Below are 24170 nucleotides of genomic sequence, written 5' to 3' on the forward strand. Positions count from 1 at the left end.
ACATCAGCAACAGCTGCACTCCACATCCCAATCTGCAGCATTCTCTCCCCCACCACCATTATCAAGCCTTGAGAAAATGGGGTTGTATGGTGTTCCAACTCCCACTGCTCGCAGCTTCTCTTCATCAGATCCAACAGTGGGGCTGGGGACAGGATTGCCTGTATTGTCTCCTTTCTCACCATCCCCTGTACCAAATTATGAACCACCTCTCAAACTTCCACATCTCCCACATATGCCACCTATCTCCTTTAGTGAGAACCTGCCTCCCCCCACTGACCACCGCACCTCACCCCTGCCTCGAAGAAAACAGGTAAACTCTACATAATGTTCTCAGACTTTCTGGCTTAAGAGAAACCACCAACTTTCCATTTACTGTGAGTCTGAAATATCTGTGATGGCATGTCATCTCTGGTACGGTTATTTTGACTGCATTCTATGTCCAATTTCAGTTTAGTGACTTTTTAATGATGTAGTGATCTGCATCACTAGCTGATGATGGCTCAAACTCAGAGATATTCTAGATACAGTATACTTAATAACTGTGAAGATAACCTTTATTATCACTTCTTATGGTACCAGTAGTTATGTGTGTTTTATGTTTTTTATCTTTCATACTTCATCATAATCCTTACTGAACAAGTTGGCTGAAGCTGTAATGGTTCTGATGTTTTAGTCAAGAGATGCCTGGTTCAAATACTGAACAGGACACAGACTGTTCTCATTGAGGTTGTTTGTTGTTTTTCTGCAGTCCCTCGAAGCAAATGCCTTGAAACAGGCCAACAGCTTATTTTCAAGTCTACCAAATGTGATCATCCTCACTTATCATTCAGTGGTAAATTACTGCTAAAGTTCCTACAGCATGGTTATGTAACCCACTGATCATCCATTTTTTCCTGCCCTCTGAATCTTGATGAGTTCTGACACAGATGAGAAATGCTGCCAACCATCGAAACCTTTGGAAATCATTCAGTGCAGCACTGGTTGACAAATTCATTTTCAGTCTCTCAAAAGATGATTAATTTATAAATGTTCAACACTGTAACTGAATTATGTATTAACTTGTGAGATTTTAAGTTTTCATGGCTAAATATGAAGATTATTGTCTGCTGGGATGCAATGATGTGTAGCCTGGTAGAAGGATACCAACATTTCAAAAGAACATACCGCCATAATCAGGGAATACAAGCAGCAGGTTCCTCCAAAAGATTAGTACCTCTTTATCAGACGGTACAGTATTGCATCCCATAAGGCAGCTTCATCTGCACCACTTGATTTTAAAATCAGCGTGACTTCAGCAGCTGATATTTCTGTCCTAAGAAGACAGACTTCAATACAGCATATTATTACATGTGTCCAGGCACGACCCCGGAGACGATCAGGGGATCAGTGTGGGGCACAGGATCTCACTAAACCACCAGTGTCTCCAGTGACGGAAACAGCGGAGAATTTATCCATGAAGAAACCAGCACATCAGCAGCATCAGCAACAAAGCAACAGTAGCAGTAGTAACAACACCAGCAATAGTAATAACAATATTAGCAGCAATGGAAATATCACGCCTGCCCCGACGCTTCCTCCTGCTCCTCCAGGAACGCCCGTTACTTCACCTCACCCACTGGTACGAAAACATGTACAATTGCAGGATACAGTGGAACCTCTAGTTCATGCTCCTTAGTTGAAGGTTCTCTTTCATTTGTGTTAGTGTCAGCGATCCCAAGTGAGTAATATCAGCATTAAACCATCTCCATGTAAGATTTTCCTCAATTTAGTCTTTGGGATGTTGCATTTTACAGCTTTTTTCCTTATATTTCTGTTACAGTGGAATTACTTCATGTTGTTAATTGTGACGAAGTTTTGAGACAATTGAGCTGTTTTAATCACTGTGTGGGGAGTGATTTTGCATTGCCCAAGGAAGCATTTAGGCCTGTATCTACTCTTTCCAAATAATATGGGTGTCAAAAAGCACAAATCATACCTTCATTTAGTACAGAAGTACCAAAAGAAGTTTTTAGTAGGCTCTAGCTCACTCTAAATTAGGTAGGATTTGAGATTATCCCAGTGATAATTACGGAGAGTTCTGTCTTCTGCGATATAATGCTTTGTAGTCCTCTGAAATATAATCAACCTATCAGAAAAACATGTCACCTCCACCTTCAGAAGCAAGAATAAGCCAAGCCATATACCAGCTTTTAGGAAGCAGAACCAGAAAGTAGAACTCTTCATTCTAAATCAAATCAGTATGAAGTCACTTCAGAATGTAACAGTTCACAAGAGTGTCAGCAACTCTCTTCTTCTTGATATTATAACCACAGACAAACATAACACTACAAAGTACAACCACATGTGCAACATAACGATTCTGCATTCACACACCCAAACTCAAAGAGTGTATCAGTTAACCTGTGGACAGGCACAAATGTAGGTATGCATATACAGTTTGGTCATCTGAGAGCTTCCCAGAATCCATCTGGAAACTCACATGGAAGAGACCCACACTCACTTGAACTTTGTGTGCACAGATTAAGACTGGTAGCAGACAGCTTGTATACTTGTTAGAATCCTGTCCTAAATATCATCCCAATAAACCGCTGAACAGCCACCATGAAGTGAACTTATGCATTATGGTCTGCCCAACCATAATCCAAAGTTTCATACTGTACTTAAACTTCCAATCACATAATTTCATGTGTCAAAATACTACATGAGAGTTACATAATGGAATGAGTGTTCATGCATAATACCTGTTGGAAAGTGGACGCGTAAGAGAAGCAAGGTAAAGATTCCAGCATAGGTTTCAGGAAATTACAATTCCAAATACACAGAATACTCATACAATCATATAAGGTAAAGGTAAAAAGGTAACGCTATCCCTGTAACAGGCTGTGAAAGCCCAAATGGTTGTGAGATGTCGAGGCTCCCAAATTTTCTAGACAGTCAGCTCACAGACAGTGGTGAGGTCAGCCTTACAAGCCAGCCACCCTTTACACCCAGGAAGATTCCTGGTACTCATTTCTCTTAGAGGCTGAGTCGACCCCAGGGCCACAGTGTGGCTGGAAGAATTAGGTCAATTGAAAAATCAGGTGACCTCATCAGGATTTGAACCCACGACCTTCCAGCTTGTTTGGCCATGCCATAGCTCAAGCGGTTAGTCGCTGGCTTCCCACTGCGGTGGCCCGGGTTCGATCCCCCGGCCTACTCACGTGGGATTTGTGGTGGACAAAGTGGCGCTGGGGCAGGTTTTCTCCAAGTACTTCAGGTTCCCCTGCCAATCTTCATTCCACCAATTGCTCCACAGTCACCCTCACCTATCATCTGGGGCTGGTACAATAGGCCAGAAGTGGCCGCAGTACAAGGGACTTAGTCCCACCCCACTAACAATAAAAAAAAAATTCCAGCTTTTAGCATAGCACCTCAACCAACTATGCTCCTGCCTGCCCCCCCCCATACAATCATAAGTAAATTACAGCACTCAGGGTCAATATTGGACAAAGAAGAACTGAAACAAAATGTCACATGGAAAAAAGTAAAGCTATCCCTGTACCAGGCCATGAAGGCCCATAGGGTTGTGAGATGTTGAGGGTCCCACACTATCTAGACCATTGGCTCAAAGATGGCGGTAAGGTTGTCAGCCTTACTCACCGGCCGCGCTTTACTCCCCAGGAAAATGATTTAATTAATTCCTGGTACTCATTTCTGTTAGAGGCTGAGTAAACCCCAGGGCCTAGTGTGGCTGGAAGGACTGGGTCAACTGAAAAAAATCCAGTAGCATAATGTCAGATGGTAGCTGAAGAAAAGGAGAATGAAATCAGTACTAGGAGCTAACATCCTCTTTCAAAAACGTGTCAGATGATCTGCACAGGCAAAGCAGGATTTCAAAAATGCCAGCATGATCTTCCACAGAATTCATGAAATTTAAGCCATGTAAGACAACAGCAGTTGGCCAGCACATAATGAATAGGCTTGCTCCATTGTAGCTGTTACATCATTTCATATTTTGCAGTATCCTGCTGTGTAAATCACTGCAGATAATATTTATTGTATTCCTGTCAACACAGTGCTCTTTCATGAAGTGGACAGATACAGCGTGTTCAGGGTTGCATGTTCACATAAAACCTCGAAAATCTACGTCTTCAGCAAAATAACTATGTTAACCAACAGATGAAGAGCTAACCTATTACAGGATACAATGTATAGTACACCATGGTTTTCATATAAATTTACATTAAGTACTTCATAAAATAATTGTAACTAAAAACCAGTCCTGAAGTTGCTGAAACATGTCCTAGACAGCAACTCAACCTGCTGAAAATGGTTTTGTGTTGACAGGAATATAATAAATATTGCTTATAGCTGATTAACCCTTCCGCACCGACATCCGTGTGCTTCACCGACCCTTTAAATAATCGTATGCCACCGACATCTGTGCAGTTCACCGACCTGCGCAGTGTTAGCTTTGAAGGACGTTGCTGACAAAACGAGGAAAGATATTCCAATTTTCTTTTCAGGAGTACATAGATTAGGGTTTCATCTTTCTATTGGTATATGAGTTATTTATTTTGGACGAATTTTTAGCACGGTATTTTTATTTTGTATCGTTAGTGTAATAGTTCGTACTTTTGTCTCACTGCGCCTAGATTTCATTGAAATTTTTCAAATTCTAAGTAAGGAAAATGTATAAAACTATATATCTTTCGACTCTATGGTCTTTGCTTGTCTATATGAGTCACTCACTGAAACCCCAGACGAAGGTTTTCCTTGAATGGGTTGCTGTACAGTCTGCTGACACAATGAAGTAGTCAAACAAGAGGGTCCTTTTTTCTTGGAACCAAATGCAACCTAAGAAAATAAACTTACGAATGATACAGAAATCTATGATGTCATAACACTTTCTTCTCTCAGTCGCGCCATAACCATGGCCTCTACAAGTAGGAAAGTTTTACAGGGCGATGAACTAGAAGAGTTCCTTGCTCACGACTCGGAAGTTAGTGAGTTCGAATATTCGGATAGTAGTGAAAACAGTGATAATGAAATTGAAGATCAGGCTGTAGTTGATGCTATCCAAGATCTTAGTATTGAAGATGACGACGAAATAGTGGCGAGGGTTCCAGTGGCGGATTCAGACGAGAGTTATTTTTGGCAAAATATGGATAATTATGATGGCGTTCGCGAACGGTTTTCTGAAAATTCAGGCCCGAGAAATCAGTCTGTCAATGTGCTCGATATAGTACAGACATTTCTATTATTTTTTACTGAGGATTTTGTGAACAATATCGTTCAGGAAACAAACACTTATGCGCAACAATTTATATGTGGGAGGGTTTTTCCATTTAGATCTCCAGCTAGGCAGTGGGTACCAGTGACACTAAATGAAATGTATGTGGTCTTAGCCTTGTTCTTGCTGATGGGTATAGTCAATAAGCCAACTCTAAATTCATACTTTTCAACGAAAAGATTACTATACACTCCAGCATTTCCTGATGTAATTTCGAGAGACAGATTCCAGCTTATATGTAAATTTCTCCATTTCAATGACAATACTAAGAAAGATAATTACCTAGGACCTACAAGACTTTTCAAAATTTTTCCTGTCATTCAACATCTCAACGAAAAATTTCAGACACTCTTCTATCCTGGACAAAATATTTGTATTGATGAATCGCTTACACTATGGAAAGGGAGATTGGCATTCAAAATGTACTTGCCACTGAAAGCTTCAAAATTCGGCATAAAAACTTATGAACTCTGTGATTCCAAATCTGGGTATTTATGGTCATTTATTGTTTACACTGGCAGCGAAACCCAACTAAATTCTTCACTGATCAGAGAAAATACCAATAAAACAACATCTGTTGTTCTACATTTGGTCGAACCGCTCCTCCATAGAGGTCATACTCTATGGATGGATAATTATTACAATTCCCCCCAGTTAGCAAAATTATTAAAAAATCATGGCACTGACTGTGTTGGGACCCTTAGGTTGAACAGAAAGGGTGTCCCAACAACTGTAAAAAACACAAAGTTGAGAAAGGGCGAGATCATAGCTCAGCACGCAGGTCCTATAACTGTTCTCAAGTGGCAAGACAAAAAACCAGTTTCCGTGATCTCTACATTTCACAATGCCGACACACAGACAGATATAAAGAGAAACAAAGAAATAAAAAAACCAAAAATTATAATTGATTATAATGAAATGATGGGTGGCGTTGATTTGAAAGATCAGCTTTTACAGTACTACAACGTGGAAAGAAAAAGACTTCATAAGTGGTACATGAAACTCTTCAGACGCCTTTTGAATGCGACAGTGGTAAATGCCATGATAATTTATAACAAGAATCAGGAAAGACTGACAGACCACTTAGCATTCAGAGTAAATCTGGTAGAAGGGTTGCTGTTGAAGTTTACGGACCAGGAGCAGGCAGCACGTAGAGTACAAGGTCGACGTCATTCATCAGATAACACCATCCCCCGGCTTCGTGAAAGACATTTTATTAGTAAAATTCCCCCATCAGGAAAAAAGGCTAGACCACAAAGGCGATGTGTAGTGTGTACAAAAAACAAAAGAAGAAAAGAAACCGTGTACTGGTGCAGTGATTGTGATGTTGGGCTATGTATTGACCAGTGTTTTCAGGATTACCACACCAAACTCAACTTTTAGCAGTTCGAGTGAGTAAAAAAATATTATTTATCATAATTATATTGAAAAATATATATATAGTTTTGTTCTTCGTTTCTTTATGAATATTTCTGTGAAAATTTTATCTCAATATACCAATTTTTGCGAGAGTTACTAAATTTTTCATGGATAAGTGCATTTTTCTGTTTAATAATTAAATACCCCGTCGGTTTGGCGGTAGGAAATGATTTAAATACTATCCGTCGCGGAAGGGTTAACTGAAATGAATCTGAAGAGATTTGTTTTATTGCTATTGGGGTGGGACTAAAGTCCCTTGTACTGCGGCCACTTGTGGCCTATTGTACCAGCCCCAGATGATAGGTGAGGGTGATTGTGGAGCAATTGGTGGAATGAAGATTGGCAGGGGAAACCGAAGTACTCAGAGAAGACCTGCCCCAGTGCCACTTTGTCCACCACAAATCCCACTTGACCAGATCCGGGATCAAACCCGGCCCACCGCAGTGGGAAGCCAGCAACTAACCACTTGAGCTATGGCGCGGCCCCTAATCTGAAGAGATACTGCAATGTGTAGACTGTACTGCTACTACCCCAAATTGATGCAGGATATATCTGTCTCTATTGCTTGAGTGACTGAACGATTCCTGAGAAGCGTTCATGCAATCACAACTGTATAGTGGGAGGGCATAATTACTTATGTAACTCACCCATCAACAGATTAAATGCATGAAGTTAATATTACATTTTGTTATGGTCCTAGCTGCCTCCACCATTAAAATCAGAAAACGAAGAGTCTCAGCTGCCGGAAAATGCGCACATCGACATGCACACACCAGACAGGGACCGTGAAAGGGAGCGGGCAGAGTTCTGCAATAGTACAGAGTCTATAAGCCTGCCTCCACCACCTCCGGTAAGATTATTTCAGTGCTTGGATCACTTTTGCTGGTATTCATCTTATCCTCATATCTCACGTTGCAACTCACAGGCTTTGACTCAACAATTTGTCTGTGACACTAATAGTTCATGAAAATTGCTGTTTTCTGGGATGTCATGCTATGTAGCGTGATGGATCATTACCAATGTTTTGAACAAGCCTGCTGCCTCCATCTTCAGGACAGAAGACCTGCCTTCAAGATGGAGGAAGCAGGTTCCCTGAAATACTGTTTACAGTCTACCAGACTATATGGTGCCACATCCCAGAAGACAGTAATGTTCACAGTCAATGCTGTGAGAACTCCTAACCTCATATTCATGATTTCTGTGTAATACACTAATCTGAGGTTTCCACTGAGTACTAATCCTCATCATACAAGACTTACTGAATATAATTAAAATGAAATAATTTCTTTATACAAGTAATTAAACCATCTCTAAGAAATACAACTATATAATCAATAATATGAAGTTAATGTGTAAAATAATTAATGAAATATGAAATAAACACTGAAAGAATCTCAGTTGAGAATCACTGCAACAATGATACCACAAACAACATGTTTTCATTGTGTGTAAACCACCTGATGTCATTGCTGAAAGAATGTGATTGTCCTGTAACAATTTCCAGTAGACAGAAAAACATGAACAATGTCTGGGATATAAAGCTGTTTAGTCTGCTGAAAGTCAGCTGATGTGGTTGAGAAACATCTCAACTCCACCTGCAGGCTGAAGAGTATGCCAAGCAAGAAACAAGCTCAATTCAGGCGGCAAGCAATGCTTCTGCTTGCTTCAAGTGGGTTTCTTGCTTGGCTTACTCATAAATCCTGAAGATGTAGGTGGCATGTTCCTCCAAAACACTGGAAAATTTTCAGTGGACAGCATGGTGTATTCACAACCACTGCTGTGTGATCCTCATATTCCACATCCTACAGTCATTTTGACTAACTTTGGATCCCTGGAATGCAATGTGATGTAATGTAATGTGATGAATACAGACTATTGTTTCAACCACAAACACACTAAATCAAGGTTTTCAAATGTCAGAAATTTCTCATACTAAATGTGCGTTACTTACTAAATTAACATTTAAAAAATAGAGGAAAATTACACATTGTTTATATTTGGTTTCAGCGGTGACCAAGAGAGAATATTCACTAACAGGATTTTTCTGAATTTTATAACAATAATTTGGAATTTCACTATAGTGAACTAGTATAGTAGTATAGATACCATAGGATTGAAGGAATTCATCAACTCCACAATTGCAATTTGGGCTCTAGTAATAGGGACTCTCATAATGTTTTCATCCTCCATGTCTCTGGCATTGGGTCTCGCAGGCTTCCTCTATAGAACTTTGTCATGAACTGATTAGAAAACACTGCATCCAATACTTCCTCTACTGTTGTATATGAATTTGTTGCTGTGGAAACATGTTTTAAGAAGTGCTGTAGAACAATGGATGCATCTGGGGCACTTTTCTGGCTCCAAGTTTCTGACTTTTAGGTGTCATTTCATAATCTCAACATACAGTTCTGAAGTTGGAAGATAGGATGGACACATGTAGCAACTATGAGGTAATTCTGGCTTAAACCACTGAAGTGTGGCTAACAGTTTTACTGTTTAATCACTAGGCTTCAAAACACAAGATCACCCTACAGGAAATAATGAGACACATGTTATATTATGAGACAGAAAACTCAGAGCATACCAGTGAGCACCAGGGAATAGTCATGGAAAAACTTTGTGCACTTCTAATTAAATTACTTAATTAACGAAAAATCAAGAATTTCACATCAGTTAATGTCTCCTTTAACTTCACACAAAATTTGATTAGGTTTGTAGCAAAGCTTGTGTTCAGAAATATGAAAATATAGAGTGTCCGGATGAAAAGTATCAAAAATAAAGAATTATATCTCAGAAACTAATTGTCATACACGTATCTGGTTAATGTCATCGGAAAGGAAAACTCGGAAAGTTTTTTCTTCATGCCCGGCTTACGCACATGTGCCAGCTTGGCAAGCTCAGTATTGATGTCGACACCACAGGAGCAATTTCAATGCATGCCGTGTTTAGCAGAGTTGTGATCTCATACAGCTGTCCAGCATCAGTTTAGAACGCAGTATGGATGTCAACCTACTATACAGGAAAGCATTCGGTTCTGGGACAACAAACTAAGGGCTACAGGTATTTTGTTTCATGTAAAATCTCCTGGAAAGGCATAGACCTCTGAATAAAATGTCAGTCACATTAGAGAGGCACTCCAGCTAAGTTCATGCAAAACATTTCATGATGCTAACTTGCAGTTACATACAAATTCTACGTTCAACAGTGCATGATGTGCTACACAAAAGGCTCTACCTAAAAGTGTACAAGATTGAAATGATTCATGCACGAAAACCGAGTGACCAAGTAGCACACACAAACTTCACTGTGGACATGCTACAAAGAACTACAAAGAACTGACACATGGCCCGATTCCCTCTGCCAAGTGTGCTTCTCGGACTAGGCGACATTCCATGTCAGTGGTGTTGTAAACAGGTACAACTGCAGGATTTGGGGCTGTCAGAATCTACATGTCACATGTGAGTTGGAGAGAGGCAGCCAGAAAAGGAACGTGTGGGCTGGCTTAATGCACGACCAGTTGATTGGACCATCTTTCTTTTCGGAAAAGGCTGTGATTGGACATTCGTACTTGGACATGCTGGAGCTGTATGTGGTGCCCCAATTATGATCTCCAACTATCCTCCAACAAGATGGGGCCCCACCACATTTCTGCCACCATGTTAGGAATCACCTGGACAGAGAGATGGCTGGGAGATGGATGGGCAGAGGTGGACCAATTGCTTGGCCTCCAAGGTCGCCAGATTTAACTCCACTGAATTTTTTCTTGTGGGGCTATGTGAAGAACACTGGCTACCTTCAACACCTGAAAGCCCGCATAAGGGTTGCTATGGCTAGGGTAACACCAAACGTGCTTCAAGCAACTTGGAACAATGTCAAATATCGTCTGGATATTTGTTATGTGACCAGTTCAGCCCACACTGAAATTTATTGAAAAGTTATATACTCAGAAGAAAACTTTGACAGTTTCCCTTTGTAATGGTGTAACCCATATAATCATCCTGATATTCTGTATACTCGTATGTATTTGCTTCTTTCAAATTAGAAGATTAGTATTGAGTTACATGCGTTTGTTTGCAGGACCCAACACTTGAAAATTCTACTTTTCCACAACTCCCATCTGTATCAGCTCTTAATATGACGCCTCCTCATGGTAAGCCATATTGTCTAAGCATTAACACTGTTCATCTGTTACACAACTGGGCTGTAATTAATTATAGTTCTATGGGTTAATTGTGAAAGTATTCCACGGTTTATTTTTAGATCAAATGTTCAAATGTGCCTTAATATAATACTTTGTAAATTATCAGAGCCTGCTGACCCGATTATTATCTCAACATATGTCATCAGTACAGGATGCTCCAAAATACTGAAAAGAGTGATAGTTGGTTAGTTAGTTAGTTATTAGAGAGGGTGGGTTTCCCCATGCACTTAGACCTGTAGTGGTCCATTGTGCTTCCCTCTATGATTTCTACCAGTCTCTATATTATACCAGTATTGGTGCTTACCATCAGTCCCGCCCAGCCAGCGAGACCGGCTCTACTAGCTGAGAGGTATCTATAATGCTTCCCCCATCTACCAGAGGTATTAGTGACTGCTGTTGGGCGGGAAACGTCCATAATTTTGGCTCAGTGACCTCCTTTGGAGGTATGAGGTTCTTTTACGTGCCATAAAGCTACGACACGGGACCCACGGCTTAAATTCCCTCCCGGAGGAAAGAGTGATAGTTACATTTTGGTTATATGGTCAAGTGAAGTTTGTGTTGACAGAGAATAACTAATATGGGTTTTTGAAAGCACAAAAGTGGACAAGAACTTAGAATCACTGTCAGTACATACTGCAGTGGTGGCAACAGTCTCTTCAGATGCCTGACAGACCAGACTTGCATCATTTTGATGTACTGAAATATTCTAAATTCCATCACTTACTGGTGATGTAATATAAACACTCCTTTACTCACTGGCTTTAATCTGAACATCATATGCCTTATATGAATCTCTCCAGCTACTTCTCTGTCTGCATTAAAATCGTGTATTTGAAACCTTTTGAATTTTGACAAGTAACAAATACAATCAATTTGAAAGGATTCTGAGGATGGTGTATTCACATAGTCCAGAAATTCAGTTATTCTAAATAAACATTGTGATTATTATTTCAAGAATTTGCTTCAAAACCAAACAAACCAACGGAAGCAATAACAGTCATGATTTGCATTTGTGAGGTTCTTGGTTCGAATCTCAGCCAGAACACCACATATCCTGACTGAGTATCTTTATTGCATACATCCTGCTTTGTACCACTATGTGGTATTATTACACGGCCATCAAGACAATGATCTCAAAATAAATAAACCAGTATTACTGTATTGGGGCACACGGTAGCGTAGTTGGTTGGGGCACTATGCTACAAGCTGGAAGGTCGCAGTTTCAATTCCCAATGAGGGCACTGGATTTTTCAATTGACCTAATCCTGGTGTTGACTCAGCCTCTAACAGAAATGATTACAAGCAATCTTCATGGGGGTAAAGGGCAGCTGGAGTGTAAGGCTGACAGCCTCACCGCCATCTCTGAGCCGACTGTGTAGAAAATGTGGGAGCCCTGACATCTCACAACCCTATGGAACTCCATGGCCCATTACAGGGATAGCTTTACTTTTTACCTTAAAATATTACATATTAACATTTGTTTATTATTCTGTATTTGCTATGTTTCGATCCAGTTGGATCATCATCAGGCAGTTTTCATGATACATCTTTCTTTCGAGTATGCCCTAATATGGCTCATTATTGGATTATGTCCTAATTTGGATCCATATTGGTAATTCTTTGATATAAATTGTTAAAATTATTTTTGCATGTGGCTTGTCATATTACTGAAGTGATGCTGTAATACTAGTCTTAAGGGTTAAAATGCTAAAACACAATTATTCAAATCTCTATCAGAATGTTAAGCTGTAAATGAATTATTAATCAAATTACACTGAAATTGTCTTTTAAGTAAAGTGAATGCCTGTGGTGATTTTTCATAGACTAGGGGGTAGTTAGCCAGTCACGGTAGCCGAGCGGTCTAAGGCATGCACTGTCTTCACTTGCTCGGAAGCTGGGATCATGGGTTTGAGTCCTGCCCAGGGCATGGATGTTTAGTGTGTATGTGTGTGCGCGCGCGCATGGGTTTTGATGTGTCTGTGTGTGTGTGGGTAGAGACCTTGCGATGAGCTGATCACTCACCCAAGGAGTCCTACCGAATGTATAAGATCTAGTAAGCGTTTCATGGAGGTAGGCCAAGGCCCAAATTGGGGCTGCAATGCCAAAGGGTGGGGGGAAGGGGGGTGTTGTAGTTAGATGTTTGTATCTTGGAATCTCATAGAGTAGATAATAGTTGGGTGTTTTGTATCTTGGGCGTTGGCGTTATTTCTAGCCTGTTGCATATCTGGAAATAGATTAAAGGTGTGCTAATATAGTCCAGTTGTAATGTATAATCATATAGGTGATTACTTACATGTCATGTTGGTGATTACTCACGTGCAAGTGATGCTACGAGTTCTATATATTCTCCATATTCCATTCTGTGGTGTAATTATTCTGTAATGAGTGAGCATTTTTAGCTTTTTGTGAATGTATTGTCTCACTCTGTTAACCTTTAAAGTAAAGACTTTTAAATTGTCAAGAATCTGCTGTGGCCAGAATTTAAATGGTCCTAAGTTGTTAAAGTCGCAGACTTTAAGAAAAAACTACATATTCTCCGTTCTGTGCAACATAGAAATGTGAACTAAAAACAACTTGAAAGACAATAAAATTTTCTTCATATACACTAAAGAGCAATTTTTACAAATGAAAATATACTGTGATTATTTTGTCATGAAATGCAAAATATCATCTTTATTATATATACTGTGAAATTCCAAAGGACTTACCACATTTTTTCTCAAAACTTCAGACATGTTGTTTTTGTAAAAAATAATCACACTATATACAATAGTCCTTTGTTCAGACTGTACATGGGTATGAACTGCGTCACTTTACAGTCTATGATAACTCCATTCAGTGCTCACACTCTGATGCCCGTGCGCAACTGGTCAAAGCAGTCCTTGACACACAGTCCAACATCACACTTTTTACAATAGAAGAGCGTGCTCCTGGTTTCTTATTTAGCAAACACACACAACAACGTCTTTGTTTCTCTTTGGATGGCCAGTGTTGCGAATGTTTCACCTCTAGTCCCCAGTCACCTCTGGTCCTCCCCCAAGAAATGCCACTGACTGTGATATTTGCCTCATGCGACTGTATAGTCAAATCTCGCACTAGGATTTCGCAGAATTTTTCCACTACATGACTTGTGCAATAAATAGACATTAAGAACAGTCATGTCTAGAAGGTGGAAAAACGATTTCTTTGACGATTTCCATGTCCTCCAAGAAATTACATAACTATTTACCATCATGTCAGATTTAACCTCAAAGCCCACATGTGCAGTGTTGTCTTCAGTGGCTTTATACCTCTACCAAGACACAAAATAAAAATGTTTTATATGTAAATAATTGACAGCCCTACACTGACTTTCTGATTGATAATTCGTTACTGAAAACAAATCCTTGAAAACGACCCACTTCCTTGCAAGCTCAAGTAGCACTAATCTGCATGCATAGATGCTTCTCAGTTATCAAAACAAAGCTGTGCTCTATTTGCCTGACCAGTCATAAGCGGTCATATCTAAACTTAAATAATATCAAAACCAGTACCCTGACAAATAATTTCGTTGTTCTGAGCTAACAAATGAACCACTGATTTGACCTTGCGTGGATTTGTTGTGATTACAACAGGAAGATCAAACTGCCAGCATTTCCAAAGAGTGCAGGTGTACTGCTGCACTTCAATAGATAAATCTAACATTCAGCCATGGCGAGTGTTACTTGCCATTAGATATATCTTACATTCATACATTAAGGGTAATTGCTCCAAATTTGGTTTCTTACATATTTTGGTGCACGTGTTGCATATGTTGCATCGTGTGTGTAGATCTCATTTCTTCATTTTACTTAGAAAATAATTTCAGTGTAACTTAATTGTTAATTAATTAACAGTTTAACATTTTGATAGAGATATGAAGGACAGTATTTAACATTTTAAACCTTAAGACTAATATTACAACATCAAATTAGTAACACAAAGAGATGCACACACAAACATTTTTAACAATATTTATATCAGTACAATTACCATTATGGATCCATATTAGAACATAATCCAAAAATGACTGATGTATCACAAAAACTGCCTGATGATGATCCAGCTGTATCAAAACATGTAGCAAATACAGAATAATAAACAAATGTTAATACAGTAGCAGTGGTTTATTTATTTGGAGATTGTTGTGTTGACAGCTATGTAATAACACTACATCCTGACTGAGGATTTCTGTCTTTCCTCAGTCCCTCCAGGCAAATACTAGGACAGTATCTTAAACTTAGGCCACAGTCACTTCCACGTCTTTTCCAAGTCACTGTTCACTGTTATCCAATGATCTCATGTTACGTAACTGAGTTACTGACGTTGTCATTAAGTAAACTACAAAGAAATATATTTACTCCAAGAAAACGGGTAACAGAAGAGCTAACATTCCTTTATTTCTGTTTCAGTTTTCTCATTGGATGCTCAGCTTGGTTTCTTTCCTGGCATGGAGAGCTGTCGGAACCCGCTACTGAATGACATTTCAGAGCCAAGAAATGAAAACCACCACATAATAGGAAAACGTAAAAGTAAGAATAAACTCATAGTTAGGGTTCCTTTGGAACCCTTTTAGTTGCTTTAGTGGAATCCTATTAATGAACGCCATGCATCTGTCTGTCCAACTTAGTTCCATTTCAGTTGCACTCTTTGATATTGCCATATTTTATGCATGTTTGACTGCTAATAACAGGATTTGGATTGAATGAGTTGATCACTTTTTTACAATCACTTGTAATCACAGTAGATTACAGTAACTCACAATACAACTAGAGGCGAACCCTTCTTCCTATACTTCTGAGAACTGGTTCCATTCTCGTTCTCCATCTCTCTCTCTCTGATTTGATTCTCTTCTGTACTACTTATATAGCCACGAGGCAGATCAATAGAAAACACATTAGTTGTGGGCTTATTTACCAAGTCATTCCTTAGCAATATGTCTGCATGTCATATCACTCACTCACTCACTCACTCACTCACTCACTCACGGATCTGAGTCCTTTTTGAGAAGCTGTTCATTATGCAGCCACTAAAGAATTTCCAGCATTTTATGGGACTAGAAGGTTCATTACAATGTTCACAAGAACCCTCCACTGGTCCCTATCCTGAGTCAGATCAATCCAATCCACACCATCCTATTCTATCTCTCTATAAGATCCATTTTAATATTGTCCACCCACCTATGTCTTGGTCTTCCTAGAGATCTCTTTCCTTCCGGCTGTCCCACCAATATCCTATATGCATTCTTCTTCTCCCCAATTCATGCTACATGCCATGCCCATCTCATCCTCCTCGACTTGATCATTCTAATTATACTTGGAGAAGAGTACAAGTTAGGAAGCTCCTCATTATGTAGTTTTCTCGAACCTCCTGTCATTTCATCTCTCTTCAGTCCAGATATTCTCAACACCCAGTTCACAAACACCCTCAGACTATATTTGTCTCTTAATATCATAGTCTTAAGTTTCACACCCATACAGAACCACAGGCAAAATTGTAGTTTTGTGTATTCTAATTTATGTTTTTTGACAGCAGATGAGAAGACAAAAGCTTCTGGACTGAATGGTGGAGAGTTCAATCTCAATATAATTTCATCCTGAATCAGGTTTTGATTTGTTATAGTCATTCCCAAATATCTGAACTGTGCCACATTTTTAAAACATCTGTTACGTATATTTTCATCATTTTACCCTGCATTCTGGTGATGAGACAGCAACATATACTTAGTTTTCTCTGTGTTTACTTCAAGACAAACCTCCTTATTAGTGTCAATTAAGGTTTGTGTGTTTTTCTTTATGGTATCTATATTATCACCCAGTAGATTCACGTCATCAGCATAGACCAGCAGCTGATGTGTCCCATTTAATTTTAGTCCCACCTGGTTTACCTGGACCTTCCTAATGGCATATTCTAAAGCAAAGCTGAAATGCAGTGGTGATAAGGCATCTCCTCATTTTAGACCATTCTGGATGGGAAAATTATCAGACAAATGTTTACCTATACAGACTTTACTGCATGTCTCAATATCTTCTACACTATTTGCCCAGCTTCTGAGGTTCAACAGCATAACTACCTCAAATTTTTTGTTGTGGTTTTCCTCAGACTCTCAAGTAGAACTCCAGGATAGTACCTCAGGCCACAACCACTCCCAAATGCTTTCCAGTTCATCAGTCTTCCTACCATCTGACAGTGTATAATCTAGAGACTGACCCACAAAGAAAAAGTACATCAGCTAATGAGATTTTCCTTGGGTCAAGAAAATTATGCAAACCTCCTTCCCCATAAAAGCATAAAAATCCAGATATTATGAAATTTCAGCAGTTGTGAGCAAGCAAAATTTATATAGCAACAAGCCGCATCAATTCAGAGACAAAATCCAATGTTTCAAAGGCCTTCTCTGTCTTTATGACCAGAGAATGCTGACAGCATGTTGCACGAGAAAATTTTACCATCTGTAGTCTTTGTGTGAGGGCTATGTGGGAAGTAACCTTTGTTTAATTTAGGCAACTGATGTAGGAGCGGGGGAGAACTCAAGCGTGCAAAGTAGCATCAATTGACTCACTACCTTATAAACCATCATATAACTGGTACATCTATTGTTTGATCTGTTGTCTCTACAGAGTGTGATGATATGTTCTGGACTGATAATCCAACCAGATGCGAAATTCGAGCTGTTATACACTTTCTTCACATGGACATCCATTGTGAATTATGCGTGGTTTACAGTCAAAATATATTGCGTGAGGGAACTGTAAGGCAATGGTGTAGAATGTTCAAAGATGGGCAAACAAAGGTGTCAGTGAAGAGCAAAGTGTTCAGCCATCTGTCATGAGTCATGATCTTGTTCATTAACAGAGTGCTGCCAAAAGTATATGTGTAAACATGACATTCCATAATTTCAGATCTTTCATGTGAATTTCCACAAATTTCACATTTCCTATGAGATTACTATAGGCTGGGCTGTCACAAATTTCATGCAAGTTGGGTTCTGAAAATGCTCACAGAGGCATACAAAATCCGGAGAATTCCTTTGGCTTTGACTTTTTTAAACCAGTACCACAAAGATGTTGATGAATCATATGATATAAGTAACAGGTGATGAAACCTGTTTTCTTGTGTGTGAATGTTGAAACAGACTGCCTGTGGCCTAGTGGTCAGAATTTCTGCCTACAGATCCATAGGTCCAGGGTTCGATTCCTGGCGCTACCAGATTTTCTGAGAAGTAGTGGGTCTGGAATGGGGTCCACTCAGCCTCATGAGGATAATTGAGGAGCTATTTCAAGTAAATAGTGGCTCCAGTCTAGAGAATCAAGATTAATGGCCATGGGGATCCACTGCGCTGACCACGTGACACACTCTATCCGCAAAAGTTGGCACTAACGTTGCCAACAAGCAGCGGTCGTTCAGCCAGTATAGTTCGCTCACGGACTACAGGCCACGGAGTTTGTTGATTTTTTTGTTTGAATATTGAAGCCAAAGCAGTGGATGCACATACATTCACAAGACAAGCTTAAACGGTTTTAACAAAATTCTGCTAGAAAATTGATGGCAACTGTTTTCTGGGACAGGTTGACAGGCTGATAGTGGAAATCATGCAACAAGAGACCAGAATAGTGTCACAAGTGTATTGTGAAACACTAAAAATCTGCATAGCGCCATTGAGAACTAAAGGCATGAAATGCTGACTGTCAGTGTAGTGCTCCTCCAAGATAGTAAGTGTCTGCACACAGCTGCTCAATCTCAAGCACTGCCAGAGCATTTAAACTTGGAGTTGTTTGACCACTCTCCTTCCAGCCCTGATCTCACTCCAAGCAACTACCACCGTCTTACCTATCTAATGAACTGGTTGTGATCACAGCACTTTAACAATAATGAGAATTTGATGGAAGGTGTCAAAACATGGCTGAGTTCACACATGAAAGACTTCTTTGACACAGGCATACAAAAATTTATTCTCCAATACAAGTGCCTCAATTCCAGCAGCGATTACATGGAGAAGTAGCATTAGTATATACATATTTTTTTCTCATTACTTGTTTTGTTATCTCACGGGAGGTTACTTTCCAAATAGCCCTCATAAAATCTTCAAATCTTGTAAAATAATTATAACAGCAGATATTTCATTATGGTCTCGAATCTTGTTTAGATCCATTGGTTTTAAAACAGATTTTTTTTAATTCACTCAGTGGGGGGTGGAGTTCAACTGGGTCCACTCGGCACAGCAGCCACTGATTGGCCTATTGTAGCCTGCCCTGGGTGATTATGATGGAGACTTTGGTGGAATGAAGATTAGCAGGGGAAACCGAAGTACTCGGAGATAACCTGCCCCAGTGTCACTTTGTGCACCACAAATCCCACTTGACCAGACCCAGGATCGAACCCGGGCCGCCACGGTGGGAAGCCAGTGACTAACCGCTTGAGCTATGTTGCGGCCTAAAACAGAATTTATTTTATATGGCCCATATTTGGCAATGTAAGTGAAATTTTTTGAAATTTTCATATGAACTATATTATGGTATACTTAGAACATGTCATTAATGCTTCAGTCAAGCACCACTGAGACATTTCAAAACCTGTATTTGTCAAAATATCATTGTGAAAACTAAGTGAAGATTTTTAATTTTTTTGAAGAAAGCAGTCTTCTGGGATATGGTGCCATATAGATACTGTGTTAACCGACGTTTCGGAGGAACGTATTGCCTCCATCTTCAGGGTAGAAGAAAAAAGAAGATCTGCAGGTGAAGAACCAGTGTGAGCAAGTACTATAGACTCATTTGGAGAAAACCCAGCTGTATAAGAGAAGGATGAGAAGGGGGAGGGGGTACATGGGAAATTAGAGGAGAGGTGGGGGGAAGGGTCTGGTTGAGGTGGGCCAAAATGTAGCAGGCCAAAGCAGGTGTACTGTATTTTGGGGGGGGGGGTGAGGCAAGGTAATTGGAGGGCATTCACCCTTAACCTTCAGGGTTGCCCTCAAATTTCCTTCCCCCCATACAATATTATATACCTGCTCTGGCCTGCTACCTGCTGGTCCACCTCCCCAGACCCTTCCCCTCTCCTCTCTACTGATTTCCCATGTAGCCCCTCACCCTTCTCTTCCTGCTCTTATACAGCTGGGTTTTCTCAAAATGAGTCTATAGTACTTGCTCACACTGGTTCTTCGCCTGCAGATCTTCTTTTTTCTTCTACCCTGAAGATGGAGGCGATACATTCCTCCAAAACGTCGGTTAACACAATACCTACATGGCGCCATATCCCAGAAGACCGCTTTCTTCATAGTTACCATTGTGGAAGTTCTTTTGTTTTGAATATGAAAATACTGTTAACAGTTTTTCATGACCCAGAAGCAAAGGAACTCTTCCAGTTTCATATGGCAAGTGAAACTGAGCACAATCAGATCTGAACTACAACAAAACAACTAATCACTCTTTTGACAGGCGAAAATTCATTCTCTTTTCCCTTATTAGTTTTGGTTCTCTCTCGTACATTATAGTATGGCATGTTCTAGGGAATAAATACTAATAAAGACGAAAAAAAAGATTTCAGTGTATGGGCCATTCAGTATTTTATTTAGATGCTGTGTCTGAAGCGTCAGCCTTGCTCACAGGGAAGATGGCTGTGGTTTCAGTGGGTCGACCAAAGGGGCAGCACAGTGCCCCACGAGGAGGTCCACCACGGTCATGGACCAATGCTGAGCTAACACAGGCACTGCAGCATGTGTGGAACAAAAAGATGACAACTTCGCAGGCATCTCGGATATTTGGCATTCCATACAATAGTTTACTTATGTATGTGCGTGGCAAATATGGCAAGTCGCTCAAGTTGGAGCAACTGAAGAAAGACTGTCTTGGAGGCCCTGGGGATCCCCTTGAGCTGCTGGGACTGGGGCCCATGGGTCCAGTGCCAGGGAACAACAACAATAACAACAATGCCAGCAGCAAGTCTGGTGCAGGAGATGAACTGTTGGGTCCACCAGGCTCAGAACATGACTTGGTCTCTGTGGGTCCTGGTGGCTTCAACCCTTACTTGCCTGCCAATTACTATCCTGACTTCGGTGCCTCTTTCCCAGTCCCTGTGAACATGATCCACCTGCTACCCCAGTCTGAAAAGAACCGTGAGCTGTTCCCACCCCCTATGCCCCTCCCACTTGATGTGTCTACTGCTGGCAAAGACGACAGTAATGGAGGACGAAAATCACATGAGAACAATGGTTCCATGGAGGAGGAGCATGATGCAGTGCAAACACAACAGCAACCGCCCAAAGAGGACACCACTTCACAGCAACTTCTTGAACAGAATGGGCAGAACTAGCAGATGTTAAAATTAATAGAACTATCCAGCAGGACAAGATTTAAAAAATCGCAAATCAGAGCCCTTATTGTTTAGTGAACTATGGTATTGTTGTTTGCCAGAGTATCGACCATTTTGTGTTAGAGAGGTCGTCTATTGAAGCTTGTAAGAAATAGTAAATTTTATATGGAAACCTACAATATAGATTACATTTTATACAGTAATATATATTAATTTTATACATAATACAGTGAGTATTTACCTCAGAATTTTTCTATCTAGTACTTACAAATTTTTGTAATGGTTTACTTTATCAGCAGGTTGTTACAAATGCAGAATGGAATGTTAAGATCATCTCAATTACAGTGACAAAATGGAGGTCCTCTGGGAACTACAACATTGTGCTTTCTTACACAAGATCTAAATGAAATTGTTTGTGATTGTCAGAGTATGGGTGCTGGTAGAACAAGAGTAAAGTTAAATTTTATGGGGGAAATTCCCCGCGCATAAGAGTTGTGATGTAGCTGAGACAAATTCGTTGTGGGCCACTGAGAGGTCTTTTGTTGATATTATTGCATCGTGCTTCCTGGGTTCACAACCAGACTCAGATACTCATGCCTGTCCACAACACCATTGTAGTATCCACATTATTGTTTCTCATACATGGTTGATCATTGTTTACTTTACAAGACTGACTTCAAATGCCAATGTCCCACATATTTATATTTACTTATGATTAATACATGCTAATTAAGTTAACTTCTTAACCAACACCAACAGTTCCTGCAGAGATTTATACCAAATAATGAATAATTTTAAGTTTGAAGATAAATAATAAAAAATTAATTTTTATAGACAACCGAGTATTATATCCACAATTCACACATGAGATGATAGAAAATACATCCTTTTATATTCATTCTTTCAAACTGATTTTGAAACATAGTTTGTTACATTAAGTTTGAAGGCACATGATGACAAATGTGTGCCAAATGTGATTTTTTTAGAACAAATCACGGATGAAAGGGAACCAGTGTAAAGATTAGCAAGGTATGGTTCACTGTAACAATTGACCGTAGTTGTGATAGGAACACGTGAAACAAAAGAAGAATGTGCATTGTATCCTAATGTTAAGTGTAAATGTTGCTGGTTGTTATCCAAAAAAGAGAGCATGTTTAAATGTCAAAATGTACCATGCAATCATTACTTCTTATCATGCAAGCATTTGCAAAGCCATGTGAAAAGTATGTAGTAGTGGCAGATTTCCAGGGCCCCAGATGTTTCAATTTGCACTGTGCAACTTGCCTGAAGGATAACGAATTTCTGACAGGTTAGTTATGTTGCAATTTGATGCATTTAAGTCTTACATGGATCTAAAATTTGGAGTGATCATTTTGTTTTGATAGTGGGCAACATTTGTGAGAATGTATTCACACCCCCACTGATGCAAATCTCTAGGAATTCTAGTGTGTAGAACAACACATGTATAAAACTACATGCACATAAGAACACCCACATTATTTGAGTACCTTGTCTGATAATGTATATTTGTTTTTGATGTCCCATGTTGCAAAATTAAGTGACAAAATTGTTGTAGTGCATAGTGCTAGGATTTGTTTTCTGTCGCAAGACAAAACTATATACCCACTGTTACTGATCGTTCTAGACATTGCTTTCTAGTGGCTGCCTCTAATTTACTGATTAGTTCATAAACACTTCTTGAAAATCTGTATGAAAGTGTTTTAAACATAAAAATGTTATTAAGAAATTCTAATATTGAAAAAGTGGACATAACAATGACACTGCTTACATCCTGTAGCAAACTACAATTCTTGATATCTTCAATTTTATCAAAAATTTGGGGAACTGACAAACACGTACACGTGCACACACACACAGAGGCAGATATTGGGTTTGGACACATTAAGGAAAGTGTTCTGCAACTCAAGTAAGCAAACTCCTACTTTAAAAATTACACCACTATTCTGATTCAGTAATAGATAGGAACTAAATAATGTCGTATTGTAATTAATATTTATGTTTTTGTGGACATATAAGCAAATGTATACTTTATGTTGAAAATGCTATACTTGCTTATGTAACAGTTGTGATCTTATTTAGCTTTGTCCATCAGGCATTACAGTGACTGGGCTATGAGGCAGATGACCTGAGAATCACAAATAAATTTCCAGTCAGGCAGATTTTCTTCTCACTACAACATTCACACTGGCTCTCCCATAAAATGGGTACTGGAATTCTTTCCCTATGGGTAAAGTGTCCAGGGTGTGAAGGTGACCAGTCATTTGCATCAAGTGCCAAAGATAAGAATATGTGCAGCCATTCCTCCACTCCCCCATGTCTTCAAGGCATGGTGCTTAATTAAGCATAGCAATAATTTTACATTTGCCTTAAACATGTTGATGTCATTGTGTGTTCTTTTTCTTAGTGGGGTGAGACTGAGTCCACTAGGTACTGCAGCCACTACTGGCCTATTGCACCAGCTCCACATGATAGCTGATGGTGATTGTGGAGCAATTGGTGGAATGGAGAGTGGCAGGGGAAACCAAAGTACTCGGAGAAAACCTGCCTCAATGCCACTTTTTCCACCACAAATCCCACATGACCTGACCTAGGCTTGAACCCGGGCCACTGTGGTGGGAAGCCAACAATTAACCAACTGAGCTATGTCACAGCCTATGTCATTGTGTATGTTACAAACTACCTGCACTCTCTATACCAGTGTCTCAATGTTACTACACAGGATATAAAGGATATAATCTCAGCATAAGATGGAGGCAAGAGGTTCCTCCAGAAACAATGCTAGTGATGTATTAGTTTACGCTGCATTACATCCCAGAAGATGGTAATAATAAGAATATATTAAAATTATGCTATGCAGAGAACTGTAAGTAGCATCAGAAGTCCTCGAAGAAAATGATACAGCAAATGAAAACGTATTTTCTCATCATGTGT

At 39.7% G+C, this 24170-nt stretch overlaps 1 protein-coding gene across 1 annotated transcript; it reads left to right on the forward strand.

Moving 5' to 3' along the window:
- The first annotated feature begins 2 nt into the window (after positions 1 to 2).
- LOC111873712 lies at positions 3 to 23689 on the forward strand. Its single transcript, XM_023868646.2, has 6 exons — positions 3 to 310; positions 1358 to 1618; positions 7392 to 7541; positions 10769 to 10841; positions 15323 to 15442; positions 20515 to 23689. Exons 1-6 carry the CDS (start codon positions 77 to 79, stop codon positions 21216 to 21218), a joined length of 1542 nt encoding a protein of 513 aa, XP_023724414.1. The 5' UTR covers positions 3 to 76; the 3' UTR covers positions 21219 to 23689.
- Positions 23690 to 24170: the final 481 nt, after the last annotated feature.

This window comes from Cryptotermes secundus, unplaced genomic scaffold, assembly GCF_002891405.2.
Source record: "Cryptotermes secundus unplaced genomic scaffold, Csec_1.0 scaffold31, whole genome shotgun sequence".
NCBI lineage: Eukaryota > Metazoa > Arthropoda > Insecta > Blattodea > Kalotermitidae > Cryptotermes > Cryptotermes secundus.

Excerpts from the sequence above, each read along its gene's own strand:
- LOC111873712 (XM_023868646.2), top strand. The coding sequence starts at position 77 with ATGGGGTTGTATGGTGTTCCAACTCCCACTGCTCGCAGCTTCTCTTCA. Across the intron at positions 1,619-7,391 it reads TTACTTCACCTCACCCACTG|CTGCCTCCACCATTAAAATC; the intron begins GTACGAAAACAT and ends TTATGGTCCTAG. Across the intron at positions 15,443-20,514 it reads CATAATAGGAAAACGTAAAA|GGAAGATGGCTGTGGTTTCA; the intron begins GTAAGAATAAAC and ends CCTTGCTCACAG.